This window comes from Phyllopteryx taeniolatus, chromosome 8 (assembly GCF_024500385.1).
Source record: "Phyllopteryx taeniolatus isolate TA_2022b chromosome 8, UOR_Ptae_1.2, whole genome shotgun sequence".
NCBI classification, from domain to species: domain Eukaryota; kingdom Metazoa; phylum Chordata; class Actinopteri; order Syngnathiformes; family Syngnathidae; genus Phyllopteryx; species Phyllopteryx taeniolatus.
The window spans coordinates 22,614,902-22,635,795 of NC_084509.1; the positions used below are offsets into that span (position 1 = coordinate 22,614,902).

General features: G+C 39.7%; 1 protein-coding gene across 5 annotated transcripts in view; it reads right to left on the minus strand.

Moving 5' to 3' along the window:
- Positions 1-1,421: 1,421 nt before the first annotated feature.
- Positions 1,422-20,894, minus strand: part of LOC133482271 (vascular endothelial zinc finger 1-like) — a 33,327-nt gene continuing 13,854 nt past the window's right edge. For 2 of the 5 annotated variants that reach the window (XM_061782241.1, XM_061782240.1), the window contains exons 2-7: positions 19,173-19,927; positions 17,512-17,581; positions 16,826-16,994; positions 7,404-7,445; positions 6,739-6,804; positions 1,422-6,008 (exon numbers count right to left, since the gene is read on the minus strand). In XM_061782241.1, the coding sequence (XP_061638225.1) occupies positions 5,644-6,008; positions 6,739-6,804; positions 7,404-7,445; positions 16,826-16,994; positions 17,512-17,581; positions 19,173-19,927 (1,467 nt within the window). In that variant the 3' untranslated portion in view covers positions 1,422-5,643. The remainder of the gene's footprint in view (positions 6,009-6,738; positions 6,805-7,403; positions 7,446-16,825; positions 16,995-17,511; positions 17,582-19,172; positions 19,928-20,894) is intronic. The other 3 variants (XM_061782242.1, XM_061782243.1, XM_061782244.1) reach the window with 3 other exon arrangements.

Here is a 20,894-nt window from a genome sequence, read left to right on the forward strand (position 1 = left end):
CCTGGAAAAAAATCATTAAAACATAACAGAATAAAATGTACATATAGTGTACAGTAATACCGTGCAATACTGTATGTTTAAGAGTTTAAATGGCGTTTAAGAGTATACAAAGTGTTTATAAAAGTATGGTAGAGGTTAATAGGAATGTCGGGAAGATTAATAAGAGTCTGGGAAGGTTCATACATCTTTAAACTGTTTGATAATAATAATAATATATACATATATATATATATATATGGGGCGGCACGGTGGCCGACTGGTTAGAGCGTCAGCCTCACAGTTCTGAGGTGCGGGGTTCAATCCCCGTCCCCGCCTGTGTGGAGTTTGCATGTTCTCCCCGTGCCTGCGTGGGTTTTCTCCGGGCACTCCGGTTTCCTCCCACATCCCAAAATCATGCATTAATTGGAGACTCTAAATTGCCCGTAGGCATGACTGTGAGTGCGAATGGTTGTTAGTTTCTATGTGCCCTGCGATTGGCTGGCAACCAGTTCAGGGTGTACCCCGCCTCCTGCCCGATGACAGCTGGGATAGGCTCCAGCATGCCCGCGACCCTAGTGAGGAGAAGCGGCTCAGAAAATGGATGGATATATATATGGGAGTGTGTGGTTGTTTCTTCAGGGATTTCACCTATTGCGGGGGTGGTCCGGAACCATAAGCGATTACTGTATTCCAATTTGTTTAGATACACCTGTATCTAAACATGTGGTAAAAGTCCTGTATAATAATTTCGGGTGGGACTTGATAAGAAAAAAAAATAATTAGAGGCTTTGTAATTAATTAATCTCCATTAATTGAATTTTAATCGTATAACAATATTGGTCCTAAAATGCAACATGGCTTCAATTCAATGGATTTTAGTGGACGATTGAATTAAATAATAGACACAGACAGGAATATTTTTAACTCTGGAAAAAATGCATTTCAATAAATTATAGTACAAAGACTGATAGAAAATATCCCTGGCTGACATTAAACAGACCCAAAATTAAACTGGCATTTTAGGACCTTTATTTTATTAGAACAGTTTTTGCCTTTAAATGGTTTCTACGTGGCAGTTAAAAAGTTGGAGCACATGTATGGCGGGTTGAAGCGCTTCGGTGGTATGAAAACTCATTTTTTCACAATTCGCACAAACCAAGCTTATCAAGGCTTTCATTTTTTTGTTTTGATTTATTTAAAAAAAAAAATGTTTAATGAAATTGTTTCATGCAATTTCTACATTTTGGTGGCCCAGCTTTGATGTGTGCGTCAGTGTAATCAGTGTACCAGGAACTCCTGCACTGACAAAGGTTCTGTTTTGTTTGGAACACAAAATGTGATTGCAATGTTAATTTTTAAAACGATTTGTAAACGTTTAAGTCCCACCCCAAAAAATAATATTAAATATTAGTACACTGCAGTCAGATAACACACAAACAAACTTCAATATTTCCAAGTTTTAATAGTTAAAGAATGGAAAAAGAACTTTTGTTCATCTTTTGGCACGCACTCTCAAACAATCCTTCCATATCCATCTTCACAGAGGCACTTTGGTAACAAACAGGCCAACTGTGAGCCAGCGAGCTGGTAAACACAATGTACACCTCCACGGTTATTGTGGAGAATTCTTAGCTCTAGGCGTCAAACCACCTTTGCCACCCAAAACACATCAAACGTAGGTCTCAACATGGCCACTTGACAATCATGTTTTACTTCTTTTATTTAGACAAAACCAAATAAAAGGCACATAAAACATTGCGCATGTTCTCATAATATTTCTCCATCAACATTTAAAAAAATGTAGGAATGTTTTACCTTTCTGCTAATCAGAAAGCCTAACCTTCGTATGTACAAAACTTGTTAATGATCTAATACAAAACGTTTTTATAAAAAGATTTTTTTTCTTGCATGTGTCTGTCATAACTATAACTAAGTCCTCTGATCTAAACAGTTTGTACAAAGATATACATTCATTTGCCTTCACAACATTTGCCATATTAAGCCCCCCCCCCCCCAAAAAAAGAACAGATTACAGTTATTTGGCCAAATAAGTGTTTTGAAAGGCCCCCTCCAAAGTTATTAAAAATGTCATTCTTGCACAACCCTCACTCAATTCTACTCCCATTTCAAGGTGTTTCCTTAACTGGACAATTGTCACAATCATGTTTCCTCAAATAAAATGCTAATGCCATAGTTTGGTTGTCAAACAGCTGTCAACATCTGAAAAAGGGTTCTTTTAGAGTATATTTCATCAAACAAGACCGGGAGGAAACAACACCGTGTGGAGAGGTCTTGCAAAGTATTTCAGGCACATTTGTTGATGGCCACTAGAGAAGGACATATAACAGCACATGCTCGATTTTACCCTATTATTTTTTTTTGTGTTTTGTTTTCATATGTCACTAATCCTTCTATTTAAAAAAAAACAAAATAAAAAATAAATGTTCACCTTAAACCTATAATGGAGACACTCAGTCCACATGCAACATTGTGAATAAAAAATAATAGCTATTAAATGAATACAAATTTCAAAGATGATAATGCCATTCCACATTAGAGCATTTCCATTGGGGGACAGAGTTGAGATGCATAATGAAATGAGAACATTTGGGCATTCAAAAAACAAGGAAATGTGGCCTGGGCAAGCAACAACAGACAGAGCCCTTATCTAATTTCAACAAACTAAAATCCCATGAAAGTACCACTGTGTTGTAGTGTGCATATCCTTGTTTGCTGCAAGTGCTTCACAGAGCCTAAACTGAACAAAATCCTCAACTTCAAACAGGCTTTACATTGTCAAATTTGTTTGGCCCAAACGTCACACAAAGCCACAGAATAATTTAGGCTTGGAATAAAAACAAATTAGTACTGCACTGCATTCAGCCGGTCAAGAAATAAGGATATAACTCATGTTGGGGCGTAGTCTAAAGGATCAAAGTGTCAACGCGGTAACACAACATGAGACTCCAAATATGTAGAAACCAACATCTGTAAGAAAAGTTCATGCTGTGAGACAATATGGTAGGCTACTATTGCTGTGTACTTGTGAAAAGAAACAAAAACAATATTTTTCTCAGACTTTGCTGAATGTCGTGATATTAACAAACAATGCTTTTTATTTCAGAAAAAGTTTGAAAATCAGTGGTTGACAAGTTGAAAAACGCTGTCTGACCCTTGACCTTTGACATGAGTGAGACAAACTTAAGTCTCCAATTTTGATTATTATTTTAAAAACAATTCGGTGCAAGGACCAGCCAATCAGAGGGAAGGGAGTGAAATGAGGCTACATTCAAATCTTGCTAGCAGCTTGAAAACTGTGTACTCCAGGTTGAAGAATTGCAACATGTCTATTAGCCTTTAAAGATTATCAGGGTAAAAACCTAACTGGCCACTTCACAGGAGCAATAAATCTTCCTTTTAGATAACAGCCTCAACAGTTTCACGCCAAACCGAAAATAATAGTTTCAAAAAAATTCACGATGTACAGAGGAAATTCACATCAAAAGAATGCTGGTGATAATTTGGTCGCATTGTCTTTGGAAAACCCAAAATAAACAGTATATTGGTGAGAAGTGTTTTTACAACAAAAACTTTCATTTTTGACGGCGTTGATCTCAGAATAGGATATCCTCACCACCCCATGAGGCATGCAGACTGTTTTGTCCAACGGGATTGTTGCCCTGCCACCTCGAGTTTAAATTTATTACGGAAGAATCTGGTACATTTATGCAATTGGTGGAGAAAGCTTTATCTATTGATCATTGCAAAAGCTGTTGGATGGCCATATCAATGCTCGTAGTTATTACATTGTAGCTTGTGGTGCAAAGTCAGACTGGCACTTCCACAGGTAAAAGGCTACAAAATAGTGTTTTACATTTACAAAAAAAACATTTAAAAAACAATAAAATTACACCAGACATAATATATTTCAAGAGACTAATCTCAGTGATCAGTTTAACTTGCAGAATTTGGATCCTATGCCTGTTGAAGTAAACATTCTAACCTACCCAACAACTTTGGGCTTGCACATGTGCAACTAAGCAAATCTATTGACCTCTACAGTTAATACACAAAAAAAACAAAAACAAAAACAAAAAAACATTCTATTTGACCTTTCATAATACTGTCTTTTAAGGGTGAAACCTCAGGAGACTTGCTTTCAGTTGAAAGAAGAAGAAAAAAAGAACACCCTTCTTGCTGTACCGTTAACTGCCATGTCCACATATACAGTACATTAAAATAATTCCAAATTGATGACATCACATAAGTGTGTAGTTTCCAGCAGTGATGACAAGTGACTAGTTTCCAGCCATTTAAAAATACAGACAAAGGAAGAATTGCTTTAAAACAGTTGTTCTAACCAGCATCAGAAACGTCAATGCAACCGGAAATATTGCTCAACATCGCCCTCCAAAATGAAAGCCGTTTTCATCCACTTAAAATACATTAACTACTAAATACTGATTAGTCCTCTAAAATATTTCAAAACTAAAAACAACCTTATTAGGAAGCATTTTTTGCACCCTCTGACAATACACCTTGGCATAAGATTTGTTGTAGTAAGGTGTCACACTTTGACATCAAATGCCCAGCAAATCATATATTTCCAACTGTGCACTTCGACGACCGTGACACTGTTGTTCAGTGATTTAGCAGAAACTGAGAAATTAGGAAAGAGGATATGCCTTTTCCATGTGTTCACTAGGAATGCAGCTGCAATGAGCAAGCTACCAACTACTTCTTGCTTTTGTATTTTTTAAAAAGCAAGAGAGAAAATAATGGGTGGAAGTGTAACTGCTGACAATGTAATAATACTATAATAATACAAATTCATGATCATACTGGTGAATATCTGTTTGAAAATACAATTAAAAGTAGTGTACTACCTGTACTAAAATGTAACAATATACAATTGAGTCGACTATGATAGATGCAATGATGATGGCATAGGTTAAAATACATGGAGCAAAATTTTAATCTAACTACCGGTAACAGCGTCTAATGTGACGCCTTTGTCAGGAAGCGGTTGATTTAAATTTATTTTGGTTTCCCAATTTTTTGAAATATATGATTCAAAAGGGAAACATGTTACTTCAAAAATCTTTGGCATACATGTTTGCTTACATGTTTGGATAAAAGAAAAATGAGAGTTTGATCATTTAGACACCAGCCAATCTAACAGTTGTTCGTTCTTCCACATTTGTCCCTTTTATAGATAAAGGTCTCAACTCCTCTCTGTTTTCTAATATGAGGATCAACATGGAAAGTCGAACTCTTGTTTTTTTTTGTCAGGACAGGAGTTTTGTTTTACAAATTTATAGGGACGGTTTTGGAGGTAATATTTGATTTACATTTCGCATCAATGTGATGAATTCATTTGTCAGATATGTAGATCATTGAGTTTATAACTAACTTTTATCAGGATCAAGTGTTTTCCCAAGTATCTTCCTCTCATAAATAGTTACATTAATTTTAGCACTAATTTATGCAATTCATAATCCATGTAGGCTGTAGGGTGTTGTTGCATTATTTAGGACGGTATGCCAACTTCAGTGTTGAACATATTGCCCATCCACTGAAGAACACAATTTACTAAGATTTGACAGGTTAATCTATTATTAGGCAGTTACATTCTCAACAGTTACTCAGCGGCTAGAAAACAAACTACCAAGGAGGTGAGGATGGCAGGACTTGGGATAGAAAAGGCAGGCTCTCCATGGGCCTCATTGCAATGTTAAGTGGGCCGGTGATATTCATGGGCATTGGGGTGGTGATGGCCACAGGGTGGGCGATATTCATGTGGGCAGTGGTAGGGATGTTGACAGAGGCTAGGTTCACAGGGCCCGTGATGGTGACAGGGTGCTGCAGGTTGACGGGGTTTGTAATGTTGACCGTGCTGGTGGTGATGTTCATCTGAGCGGCAATGGTGACCGGATTGCTGGCATTGCCGCCACGGTGCATGGCCGAGGTAATGGCTGCAGAGTTGGTGACTGGCGTTGTCGTGGCGGAATTGTGCACGTTGTTGGTATCTATGATAAAATAAATAAATAAATCAATCAATCAAAGCCCAGTCACCTAGGGATGAATTTTCAGAACTTCTAAACACGTACAGTAAACCCTCATTCATCCTCGGGGTTACGCTCCTGAAAGCCCCCGCAATAATTGAAATTCGCAACTTAGTGGTCAATTATTTATTACATCATTATATAAAATAAGTTTCATATATGCAATACAATGCCAATATGTGATACTTTATTGTGGTGCAGATATTTTATCTGTCCACTTGAGGTCACCATCCACACTCTACACAAACATGCCTTTGTGCTCTCCTTGGGTGAAGCACACAACAGCACAGATGGACATGGTGTGAACAGGCGGTTTCTTGCCTTAAGCATTGGCACCGTTGCCTGGCAATGTAGTCAGCTAAAAGCATTATCGGAACCCAGAATTCATTATGGTGATATTTTTAAATACAGTTACAGTAGTAGTAGTAGAAAATCAAGCTAAACGTTGCTCTTTACTGGCATTTGCGGACCTATAGAAAACACATTAAGGTGAGTAACTGCACTAGACGGACCTAGAGAAAACAATCTGTGATGCACTGAGTCTGCAATAAGTGAACCGTGATAGCAAGGGATTACTGTACAGTAAAGCAATCGTTCCAATCAGCTCCGTAATGTTTTTACCTGGGTCACTGGAAATGTAAATACATCATTTCAACATTATGCCAACTGTAGTAATATTGTTGGAGAAACCTACCTTTGTGAGAGTTGTCAATTAGGACTTGAAAGGAGTTATTTAAAATCTCTCCTACCGTCAAATCACCTAAGGGGTAAATTCAAAAAGCAGGATCAATAGACTAAACGGCTAACTGTCTGATTGCTTAAAAGTTACAATTTTGAACATTAATACATTGTATAAAACATCCTCAGATCTATGTGTAGGAGGCTAGATGAACAAAAATGCATGACTGTTAATAGGACTGTCCGATTAGTTTATGGCAAGGACATTGTCAATGTCAGCAAGTCTTGCCCAAGCAGCAGCATGATTTTTAGCTGTTGGGGCATTTTTGTCCCAGTTTTATCTAAAATATAATATCAATTGTAAACGGTTCAGACAAACAAAAAGATGAAAAGGCCAATCTAATAAATAACAAGATAACAGCCAGGTAGTGTGCATCTAGCCTGCATGATGGTCCAGTTTTTGTATAAATCAAATCTACTGATCCTGCTTCATGAACTTTAACCTAACACTGGCACAATCATACATACTACAAACATAGAAACCTTAATTTCACCAGTCCTCAAAGAAAACATCTTTAAGGGAAAAGGTGCAACATGACTAAAAACTGGCCACTTGTGTTTAGTAGAGTCTATAATAGCATGTTTAGGGTTTTTTTGCTACCAACTACAGGACTGGATTACCTTTTCGTGGCCCTGAGTGGTTCCACTGCCAGTCACTTATGCCTATTCAAAAATACAGACACATGAGGGGTTACAAAAGCACAGGGCAACACTGCCATCATCTGGGAGCATTGGTTGGCATAGTTAAGAGTATTGAATTTTTGTTAAAAGGTGTTTACCAAGGATGTGTCACGAAGTGGTGTAGGGGGTTTGAGGAAAATCAAATATTTAATCTTTATTTTGCTCATTTAGAGCCTTATTCAAGACATACTAATAAAAAAATAATAATACACATCGTGCTTGCACCTGGACACGGTCATCCTTGCGTGCTGCCCCGGAGCCTTTTCACACTGCACCAGTGCGGTGTGAAAAGGCCTTAAGGAGTATTTGATTCATGAGTGTCTTGAACTGCAGAATTTGTTATACCTAATTAACATATTGGCCACTGTTAACCATAAGAGGACTACAATAGAATTGAATAACTTTGTCGTCACTGTTACAGGAACAAGAAATCAGGTAGGCATCTCACAATTTGATATAAGCACGAAATTATCAAAAACTCACATTTACAGAATATGCAGCTATTCACATTTGGGATCAATGTCCATATGATATGGTAGGAGTGCGATATCTACATTCTGGTATTGCACAGATTAATAATCTGACAATATTGCACCGATCTTGTTCATTATATCACACTTATGTGTAAAAGGGGTGTAGTTCTTACCACGGAGGGTTAGAGAGACTAGAAGATATAGAGAGATGTCTAATGGGAATGCTACGTCTGCCACAATTGATGTCATGTCAATTGTGGTTTGAATCTCTATCACCTGAAGAAGTTACACATGTATTTTTAGACCGACTCGAGCGATGGGTAAAAGCACGACAGGCAGCATTATGGAAAATTGACTTTTTAATTGCTTGTATACAAATTGTTGGATCTCTGGCGTGCCAACCTTTCCATTCAATTGAGAAATAAAACAAATATTTTTGTTAACTGCCTATTTCTGCAAATAGGCCTGTAAGCAGGGTTATCTGAATTTCTGGTCCACTGTTATGGAGGCATTTGTATTTAGCGATGTGTCCGCACAGACTCGCTACATTAATTGACAGTGTGATTTCGCAGGATGGTGAGGTGAAGGTTAGAAGAGTCAATGAAAACTAACAAAATAACTAACTAAAAGTGAAAAAAACATTTTAGTTGCTGTTAATGTTTTTAAACAATGAAAACAAATAATTTGTGTTTAATAATAATTTTTTTTTGCTGTAATTATAGCAAAAATGTCAGTTTTCATCTTTGTCAATTTCATACGTGAGCTTTCTGGGTTGATTTTAAAGTTATTTCGGAACAAGGAAGGTCAAACAGTCGTCGTAGATTGTAATTATAGATCCTTTACTGTGTGTCACCGAGAAACCACGTCATCAGGCAGCAGCCAATAAAAAGGCGCTGCCCGATGATGTCACTTTTAGGCTTCCCTCTGCGGTCTCCGCTGGCCAGATGACAGGTTTGACATGGGTCCCCGTCGTGTGTCATACAACTCAGCCTGAAACGCAACGCTTAGTAATAAACAAGTGTTCTCCTTTTTTGGTTCATATATGAACAAATAGTACATACAGGGGGGCAAAAAAGTATTTAGTCAGCCACCAATTGTGCAAGTTCTCCCACTTAAAAAGATGAGAGAGGCCTATAATTTTCATTATAGGTATACCTCACCTATGAGAGACAAAATGAGGGGGGGGAAAAAATAAAAAAATAAAATCCAGAAAATCACTGTTTGATTATTAAAGAATTTATGAGCAAATTATGGTGGAAAATAAGTATGTGGTCACCGACAAACAAGCAAAATTCCTATCACAGACCTGTAACTTCTTAAGAGGCTCCTCTGTCCTCCACTCGTTACCTGTATTAATGGCACCTGTTTGAACTCATCAGTATAAAAAGACACCTGTCCACAACCTCAAACAGTGACACTCCAAACTCCACAATGGCCAAGACCAAAGAGCTGTCAAAGGACACCAGAAACAAAATTGTACACCTGCACCAGGCTGGGAAGACTGAATCTGCAATAGGTAAGCAGGTTGGTGTGAAGAAATCAACTGTGGGAGCCATTATTAGAAAATGGAAGCCATACAAGACCGCTGATTATCTCCCTCAATCTGGGGCTCCACGCAAGAGCTCACCCTGTGGGGTGAAAATGATGACAAGAACGGTGAGCAAGAATCCCAGAACCACACGGGGGGACATAGTGAATATGACCTGCAGAGAGCTGGGACCAAAGTAACAAAGGCTACCATCAGTAACACACTACACCGCCTGGGATTCAAATCCTGCAGTGCCAGACGTGTCCCCCGTTACCCGACACACATTTGGAAGACTCAGCACATCTCGTAACATCCCTAACCACATGCATTTTTCATCCATCTGTTCGTCTGTCTGTCCGTCAGTCTAAGCATGCACAAGTACACTACACCCAAAAACAATGACGCACCACAGCACTGTTGTAGTATCCGTGCATAAAAGGTTTCTACGATACAGTGGACATGTAATGAATGCACTGCTACAAGAGGTATTGTAACTGTGAGGCCAATTCTTTTATTTCCGTCCAGACTGAACACAACTGGATCTGACATCAAAAGATATGAGACAGTCAGAGATCAACATTTCCAGTATGCATATTAGTTACCCCTCTAAGAATTGAGTACATTTTCTTTGAAGAGACAAAGATTTTCCTAACCAAAGTGATGGAAAGGGGGGGGGGGGGGGGGGGGGAGAATTGTTCAGGATCCACAACATGCAACCTCATGCGAGAAACCCAGTTGAGATAATGTCATGGCTCGGGCTTGCATCTTCTAGGACGGGGTCATTAATACTCATCGATGTAATATGAAGGCAGCAGTAAAATGAACTCAGAAGTCCACAGAAATATTTTGTCTTCTGTTTTGAAAAAAAAAAAAAAGATGCAACGGAACCGATTGTGAGCTCTTTATTGGTGTAGCAAGATAACGACCCAAAACACGAACAAAACAAAAAGGATTTTGTCAGAAAATTTTTGTAGTTTTAGGCTGGCCAAGTAAATCTCCAGATTTATAGTCAAAAGAATACATTTTACCTGCTAAAGAAGAGACTGAAGGCATTATCCTATAAACAATTTAAAGAGGCTAGGGTAAAATCCTGAAAAGCATCACAAAAAGAAGAATGCAAAAGTTTGGCAATACCATCCATCCTCTCTAATGCTTATCCTCACTAGGGTTGCGAATGTGCTGGAGCCCATCCTAGCTGACTTCAGGCAGAGGCGAAGCACACTACCATAATTTCTCATATATAATGTGCAATTTAGGAAAAAAATAAAATCTTCAGAAGCGCGTATGATACATAGGTATGGCAAAAGTTAGAAAATTATTTTACAATGAAATGTGGTATATTACGAGATACCTTAGAAAAGACAGTTTTAATGTGACGCTCTAATTTTGCATTCTACTGAGGTTTACATTAATGAGTATCAGATGCAGATCTAAGTAACTGTTGATCTCTGCCTCTCTGTGAAGCCCTTGTGTGATTAAGGGCTATACAAATTAAGGTTGGGAACGATAAACCGATGCAACCGTCCGTAAAGGTGAGAGCTAGGACTGTATCGGTAGCAGACTAAACTATCGATACAAAATCCGCCAGGGTGGTAGGGCTGTGGACCGGATATCGCGAATGCTAGGAATCTGTTGCCTGAAGGTTTATCGTAATCATCTCGTAAAACAAGCCCAAGAGGTCTCGCGCTATGCTCCGCAGGTAACATATTTACAACCAAACATAGCAGTGGTGGATCTAGCAACACTACTAGTTTAACTACATTTCTTCATCGCGTCACTATTTCAACATCAAAGAGCTTTTTAAGTAGTTAAGCTACTTTCGTGGCCACAGCGATAGTAAAGTAGCATTCCCCCAGGAGTTGTAAACATTGAATGTCACATTACGTACCGTATCTCAAGTCCGCCGTCGACACCGGGGCCGGCAGTGAAATGTGCGCCACAGATAGTAAAGATGCAGACAATATGGCAAAGGTATGTACATCTCGGCAATTTCATTGGGATGTGTAACTCGGTCAACTAATGCTTCTTCTTAAGTCCTCGCGGTCCACTGATACGTTCGCGTTGGTACTGTGCGACCTTAAATACCTAAATAGAAACTACCAAGAGGACACACAGCCAGGTAAATACCGAAGTTGACACAACAATCGCCAGTTGAACTAAGCTAGTTATCGCGACGTAAAAATTAAAAAAGTCAGCCTGCACTGAGGATTAAAAAAAAAAAAAAAAAAGGTAACATTTTTAAAAAAGCAGGTGTGTGTGCGCCGTGGCTGTCCCATCTTGAATGGCACAGTGTGCAAGACCCCTGATAGCTCTCTAAACATTGTTTCTGCAGAATTTGAGAAGAGAACCTCTTCAAAATTAATTGTTGTGGTCCATTTAAATAATTAATTTGATATAAAAAAAAAAAAAAGGAATACACCGTATTTTCCGGACTACAGAGCGCATCGGATTATAAACCGCGCCCACTTTGTGGATAATTAATCTTTTTTTTTTTTACATATATTAGCAGCAACGAACTACACGCTGCGGATATATATGTTGTGAAATTAGATATTTACACAGAAAGATTTTGTAAATGTTTATTTACATACCTGCCTGTAACATGGCAGCAAAATGGCTCAAACATAACAGAAAAGTCATTGTTTTTATTCATCGTCCTCCTGTTCACTGAAACTACTGAAGTCGTCTTCAGTGTCAGAGTTGAAGAGCCTCAAAACGTCTCCGTCACACACCATTTCAGTCTCTCTGTCGCTCTCATTTTCATCTTGAGACACAGTTACCGCTGAAGTTGTGCTGTTCTCCTCACGTAGCAGTCCAAGCCTTTCGAAATCCGTTAGTGATCGTAGATTCTTTCACACTGCTCCATGCTTTTAAGATCCACTGGCAGACCTTAGAAAAGGATGATCTTCGCATGCGGCCTGTTTTTGTGAAAGATTTCTCGCCGCTGGTCACCTCGGAGTGTAGCTTTAAAAGCACGATTCTCACTGCTGCAAAAACTTTTTTGTACCTCCAGGAATCACAGCTGGGATTGAGTTTGATCTCTTGATGGCTGTTTTCACAGAATGTGTTATATGGGCCCTCATACTGTCCAAAACAAGCAATGCTTTTTCCGGTGAAAAAAATCCTCCCGGACGCCTACTGTAACACTCAGTCAGCCATTAAGCTTTCTATCATCCACCCTTTTTGTAAACTTTTACGACGATGCCTTTTAGGAGTTTTTCTTTTGGCATAGTCTGCTTAAAAAAAAAATCAACATCGGTGGAAGTTTTTGTCCGGACGCAGTGCAGCTCAAAACGCACATGAAGTGCGTTCTCTCGTGGGCAGTTACGTGCAGCAGCTCTATTCCCTTCCTGGATGGACGGATCGATGGCTTTCAACTTTATAGCTGCATCATACGCTTTTCGTCTTATACTTTCCATGATGAGGGTGTGAAAAATAAAAAATATTTTGCATTCGTACGTGTCGTGCTGAATCTTGCGTTGAGCGCGACAAAAAGTAGTGTTGTCTTCTACCTGCAGGAGGCATCTGCGCATGCCCAAACCCTTGTGCATTATGGGAAGCAGTCATGTTTTAAGCAGAACAGGTTTTTGTTGTACGTTTAAACAAGTTTGGCCTGTCTTGTTTTTGCACTTATTGCATCCCCTGATAGCCGTTAGCGGGGGGAAAAAAAAAAATCTATATTTTAGCCGCATCGTTACATAGGCCGCAGGGTTCAGAGCGCGGGGAAAAAGCAGCAGTTTATAGTCCGGAAAATACGGTATATTCTTTATATTTTATATATCCTGGACGAAAACCTTCTCCAGAGTGCTCAGGACCTCAGACTGGGCCGAAGGTTCACCTTCCAATAAGACAATGACCTTAAGCACACAACTAAAATAATGGAGTGGCTTCAGAACAACTCTGTGACTGTTCTTGAATGGCCAAGCCAGAGCCCTGACTTAAACCCAATTGAGCATCTCTGGAGAGACCTGAAAATGGCTGTCCACGAACGTTCACCATCCAACCTGACAACACTGGAGGATCTGCAAGGAGGAATGGCAAAGAGTCCCCAAATCCAGGTGTGAAACACTTGTTGCATCATTCCCAAAAAGACTCATGGCTGTATTAGCTCAAAAGGGTGCTTCTACTAAATACTGAGTCAAGGGTCTTAATAATTATGGCTGTGTGATATTTCAGTTTTTTTTCTTTTTCAACAATTCCGTTTTTTCTGTCAATATGGGGTGCTGTGTGTACATTAATGAGGGGAAAAAATGTACTTCAATGATTTTAGCAAATGGCTGCAATATAACAGAGTGCAAAATTTTAAGGGGGTCTGAATACTTTCCGTACCCACTATTTTTTTAACAGTGCTATACAGCAACAATGCTCAGGGTTAAGTGGTCTTTTACATGTTTGAAAATAGGGTTAGACAAATGTCATTTTATAGAATTGGGTTAAGTCAAGGTTCTTTATGATTAGCACATCTGCAAATGTTAACTATAAAAAAAATTTCTGCACCGAATCAAATCAAGAATCGTATCACTCCCATACTGAATTGAATCGTATCTAATGGTTCCGCCCGTAAAGATATTGTTTTTGAATCGAATTGCTACTTGTGTATGTAGATATGTATCAAATTGGCCTTATGCCAGAGATTCCCAACCCTAATACAAATAAAATTGACTCATATCCATGGTCGATGTCACACTGTCTACCGCAAATAATAAGGCAATTGCCCTCACAGTTCCAATACTTTTCGTAGGGAGTGTGTATTCAGTTCTAAACCCCCTCATCCGTCAATGAATTGTGTTCAACTAGGTAAAACTAGCTATTTGCATTTTGTCACATCTACTACCGTATTTTCACAACCATAAGCCGCACTTAAAAGTCTGAGATTTTCTCCAAAATGGACGGGGCGCCTTATGTTTGCACAGAGTTCCAAAATCTGTAAATGTTGTGTGACTTCGATGAGCGCTCCGTTTGACTGACTGGAAGCATTTCCTGCCGACACGCTGCTTATATAGAGGAAAGGCGGACGTGACTGAGTACAGCATGCGGACGTAAAGGGGGGAGGAGGATGCTAAAAGCACGCCCCCAGTAGGTATATAGCGCCGGTATGTGCAATGTGCAAAACAACATCGGTTTTGCTAAGGACCCCCGAAAATGGCACCTACAAAGAGACAGGTTTACGAAGCACAGTTTACACTGCAAGCTGTCAGTTACGTGGAGAAACATGTGAATCGAGCAGCCGCGAGAGAATTCAAGATCAACGAATCCATGGTTCGCAAGTGGAGGAAGCAGGAAAACGAGCTTCGCCAAGTCAAGAAGACGAAGCTGAGTTTCCGCGGAAACAAGACGAGGTGGCCCGGGTTGGAAGATTAACTCGAGTAATGGATTAATGAGCAAAGAACAGCCGGGAGAAGCGTCTCAACAGTCGCCATTCGACTGGGGTCAATAACGCTTGCAGAATAAATGAAAATCGAACATTTTCAAGGAGGTCCGTCATGGTGCTTTCATTTTATGAAACGGCGCCATCTATCCATCCGGGAAGGACTACCGTGGCACAGCAACTTCTGGCGGATTACAAGGAAAAGCTGGCCATGTTACTACGAGTGCAGTAAAAAGATTGCCAACAAACACATCCAGCCCAACCACCTCACCAACATGGACGAGGTGCCGCTCACTTTCGACATCCCGGTGAACCACACTGTAGAGAAGAAGGGGACCACCACGCTCGTGATGCGCACAACGGGGCACGAGAAGTCGGCTTTTACTGTTGTGCTTGGTTGCCATGGTAATGGACAGACATAAAACAGCATTTTAAAAACTATTTACAACACCTTTTTTTAGGAGATGAAGTGGCATCACAAATTGTCAAGTTTGTTCTACAGCTATGCACTGCCACCCCATGCTGTTATACTTGAGTACTGTATATGAATTAATCTTAAACAAATCTAACCAAATGCATACAATTGTAGCGTGGCACAGCAATTGCAGCATTTGTATTTTTGGTGGGGGAACGAGAAAGAAACCATATGCAGTACTTTTAACATAAAACTAACATAACATCAAGAATTTCAATATTTATTATTTTAATTGCTGTATTATATAAATTATAGGTTACATTAAATCCAGGGGTGTCCATACTTTTTTTTCCTTTCAGGGCTGCATGCAGAAAAATCGAAGGCTAGAAGGGCAACTTTGATATCCTTCAATTGAAATTTTAAACATGCCAAAACCACGTTATTCACCACTGTGTACCACTACTGACGACGTGTATAACGTGTTCTAGCTTTAATCACTACTTCGAAATTTCTCACACGTTACAATTCTCAGACATTTCCTGAACTTAAATTCACTAAGCCCTTCAAAAGCTTCTAGTCGAGTAAGATAATTTTTAAAATCCATATGATAATCTGTATTACCGTAATTTCTCATGTATAATGTGCATCCACCCCTTAAATTTTTTTTTTCCAAAAGTCAATAGTGCGCATTATACATACATAAACACTTCAGAATAATTATTTGAAAAAACTAACAAAATTCAGATAATACTTCATGTTTTGATCATATGGGTAGAAGCAAAATCATGCATTGTAAAAATGCATTATACATAGGTTGAAGGGTTTTCCAGAATTTTGAGGTCAACTTTGGAGGCATTACTAAAGGCATTAAAAGGCAGTATTTCTTTTGCGACGTAGTGAACTACACTTTCTGTGGGTCCAGTGTTCCGTTTGTATTTACTTTGTTGACCAAAACGCCTCATGAGACAGTGAGTGTTTGATGTCGGGATGAAAACAAATTCTGCATACTATTCAGTTTGAAGCCGAAATAGTCATGCACCAGTTCGGCATTTCGCTTTGCAATCGTCCTTCCTTTTCCCCCCCCTCTTGTATCGTTTCTCATATGCGTGACTGCATGTGTGTTAGCTCGCGGCCCTCCCCTCCCGATCCCACAGAGACAAAGAGTGTGTATACAGACAAGAGAAATCTCACACGGTCATTCCGCTTTAAGCAATTGTGCTCATGCTGAGACCCATGCGCACAGTGAATGTTCTTGTCATCCGGTCTCTTTGTAGGCGAGATACGAGGACAACGACATGGCAATATAATGAGGCCGAGGAAAATAGGGTTGTGGGCCGTGTTTAATGTTATTTTAGTACGTGCCGTGGCGCCCCCAAAAAATGGACGGTGGGCTGAACTTAGCCCACGGGCCGTAGTTTGGACACTTGCTCACTGCACGGGCGCTTCTAATGGCAAACAAGCCCATATCTTCAGGAAACCTATGAGATGTATCAACACTGCAAATACACATTTGACGGGATTGTATTCAGGATTTCGAGTAAAGTCGGAATGGAATTGTGAGTGTTGAAGACAGCCTACCTTTATTGTTACATTGGTTGCTGAAGCTGGCCTGACCATGAGTCTTGAGGTGACTTGTGATGTAGGCAGCACTTAGCATTTTGCCACAGATGTTACAGGTGACTTTGCCTTCATGTCTGATCATGTGGGAGCGTAGACGGTCTTTGGTAGCGAAAGCAGATGTACAGGCCTTAAAGGAAAAGAAAAAAAAAAAACAGATCACCCCCTCAAATTATTACTTATGAAAAAGCTAGATACAAGCTCATTGCATGCAAAAAATATACACAAAAACTTTCTTTAAAGGAAACCTTATGACAGCATAAAACAAGTTCTAATATTTTCCATTTAATTACTTAAGAATACACACATCATTGCAAACTTTGACTTTCAACACTGCTCATTATTTGTACAGCAGAGGTGGGAGAATATGCATTCATTAAAGATCAATCAAGATGTATAAAAAAATAGGTAACGTGATCGAAGCCAAGTCGTCTAAATTGTAACCGAATCAAATCGTGGTGACTAAAGTTCCCACCATTAAAGTAAATGCTGAACTTCTGATAAATCTCTCGTATTAGATCGGCAAGTGTGGCCAAATGCTTGAACGCTACCATACATACATAAAGTACATACATACTTTATGTATGGTCACATTAAATGTGACATAATCACAAAAGGATCTTATTGATTGTGTCGTCATCAGTTACCGTTACTTGGCACTTGAAAGGCCTCTCTGAGGAATGGACATGCTTGACGTGACAGCTTAGGTGATCAGGCCTGCACAGAAAGATGGAGACATTGAAGGCAATTGAGACAGTGATCTACAGTGTTAGCAAAAAGCAACAACTGAAGTTGGTCATTTCTTAGTTATTGTTTCTCAATCCATTGTGGCGCTATATAAAGGCAAAATCCCCAAATTGCTTTTTAATAACAATACAAATCTCAATGTCTTTTATTTGATTAAAAGAACAACACTTTTTGGTAAATGAGCTTTTCTACCTTCAAGGTACTCAAAGCGCTTTAACACTGTGTCCTCATTCACCAACTGAAGATGCAGCATCAGAAGCAAATGGGAGTTCAATATATTGCACAAGGATACTTGGACAGAGCCCAAGATAGAACTCCCTTTTTTTGAAAAAGTACATAGGTTGATTTTACTTTTCTTTTTTAATTCTAAATAAAATGTTCTGCAATGTTTTTCCACAGCGTGCTTCTTTTAGTAATATGGTAATAATGCCGAAAATCTGTATAATTTTGGTCATACCATGATGTGAAATTGTCATTATTTCATCTCTACTTGTGCATGTCCTATTAGTATTTTTTTTGTGCATATCAGGCCCATAAATATTGGGACATTGACATAATTCTCATCTTTTTGGCTTTAAGCACCAACACACTGGATTTAAAATGGAAGAGATGCAGCTTTAATTTGAGGGTATTTACATCCAAATCAGGAGAACAGTGTAGGAAATTAGGAATTATAACAGTTTGTATATGCGCCTCCCACTTTTTAGGAGACCAAAAGTAATGGGACAAATTAACAATCATATATCAAATTTTCAGATTTTAATAATTGGTTGCAAATCCTTTGCAGTCAATTACACCTGAAGGTTGGAATGCATAGAGATCACCTGAGGTGGGATTTCATCCCTGGTGATGCTCTGCTGGTGATGTCAGTGGGTCATTTCCCTATAGTTTTGGCTTTAGCAAGTGAAATGCATTTTCAATTGGTTTAAGGTCAGGTGATTGACTTGGCCATTGTACAACATTGAACATCTTTGCCTTAAAAACCTCTTTGGTTGCTTTCGCAGTATGCTTTGGGTCATTGTCCAGCTGCACTGTGACACGCCGTCCAATAAGTTCTGAAGCATTTGCCTGAATAAGAGCAGATATCTGAAACACTTCAGAATTAATTCTGCTGATTTTGTCATCAGGCATATCAATAAATACAAGGGAATCAGTTCTGTTTTCAACCATCCAAGCCCACTGTTGGCCAGCCATGGCAAAGCTGAGTAGCCAAGTGTCCCACTACTTTTGGTCCCTTAAAAAGTGGGAGGTATATTACCAACTGTTGTAATTCCTACACTGTTCACCTGGATTCGGATGTAAATACCAAATTAACATTGAAAGGCTGCAGTTTAAGCACATCTTGCTCGTTTCATTTCAAGTCACTCGTGGGGGTGTTTAGAGCAAAAAAGATGAGAATTCCGTTGAACTTTCTCTGTCCCAAAATTTATGGACCTGACTGTTTCATCTTTATTACAGTGTATTGCACCTGATTTACTGCCGTTTGATAGATCTTAATGTGCTCAAATGTGTTTGGAGGTTTTAATTAAAGTTAAACAAGAACAAATTAGCATCCACGTACCTGGAGAATCCTTTCCCACATACAGAACAAATATAAGGCTTGTGAACTCCACCATCATGGGAGCGCGCATGATATGTCATTCGATCCTTCCTCTTGAACCGCTGATGGCAGATGGGACACTCAAAGGGCTTCTCATCAGAGTGCGACAGCTTGTGGCGGTTCAGGTGATAAACATCCCTAAAAGCCTTTCCACACATATCACAGCCGTGGTTCTTTTTCACAGGTTTGGGGGGTTTCTTAGGGATGTTCTGCTGCTGTTGGTGTTGCATCGGAGTCATGATACTCGTGCCCGTTGCTGTTGATGTGGTGGCTGTAGTCAATATACCAGCTACAGTAGTAATGTATGAAGGGGTTCCACCATTATCACGAGATACAGTGGATATGATTGGCACCATGGTGGGAGCTGTTTGTGTCTTCTTAGGCCGCGAAACCATCTTAATGCCGGTGTGGCATGACTCGTGTCGCCGCAGGTGGTAGCTGTCCCGGAAAGCCTTGTTGCAATAGCCACAAATGAATGGAGTCTTTGATTTAGGCTCTTTTTTTACCACAGCAAGTGGAGGTCCACCACCACCTCCTCCCCCAGTCCCACTAGCCACATTGTCTTTAAGAAGTTCTGCAGCACTGACTGGTGGTTTCTGGTCCAACACTATGGGCAGCACTGGTTTCTGATCAGGCGGCTCTGTTCCAGAAGTAAGCAAAGGCAAGAGGCTGTTCCCGGCTAATTGGTGCTGGTGGTGTAGTGCCTCATTAGCCTGCTACATTGAGAAAAAGAGAGCCAGAGAATTTTTTTTGAGTCAAACAGAATAGAAAATGAAGGATGTTTGCATTCAGTGTCCAGAGTAGGGCTGTCATTATCAAATATTTTAGGATGCATCAATTAATCCATCGATTAAGTGGATAACAATATTGTTTTCTGATTACTTTTCATTAACAGGGCTCGAAGTTTACCGATTCCTGATTACCCGTGGCAAGTCAAAAATAGTCACTGACAAGCTAGCAAAACAACATCAGGCAAGAGTATGTAAAAAATAAATAAATTGTATGTGGAGATGTTACAATATTCACGTTTTCGCAAAATTAAAAGTGGCTCGATATTGTCGTGGCCTTGTCTCGGTATAAAATAATGAGCCATTGTGCTTGAAGTGTAGTTTTCTATACGAAGCCAAGCCGCTTAGCCAGGCTACTAGTCATTTCAGTGTAAACGCACCCGATTGGATGGATAACTCATGTGACAATGTGTGTGTGCGTCTAAAGGAATACATTGATTGGCTGACTGGCCCATGTGACCACAGCATTGAGATGAGTGTGCTAGCGTTGTAGCTTCGACGGCGTACTACGCCTGTCAGAGCGTCACTTCACAATCAACAGGATGAAATCGAGGCAGCTTGTTGTTCACGCCAGCCTCTGTCCCAGCAAACGCAGACCCACAGGTCGGGATCGATTGCCGTGGACCTCCACTTCGCGAAGCCAGCATCCTGGCTCGCGGTGGCCGCCAATGGGAAACCCCGTGTTTAAGCATATTGTAACAGTAACACTCTTTAATGATGTACTAGCAAGTTGAAAGCCCTGTGAAAGAATGTCACACGGAGAGGAAATAACGATTCTCACTCACTTTAAAACGTATATCTCCGCAATTACAACCCCAATTCCAATGAAGTTGGGACGTTGTGTTAAACATAAATAAAAACAGAATACAATGATTTGCAAATCATGGTCAACTTA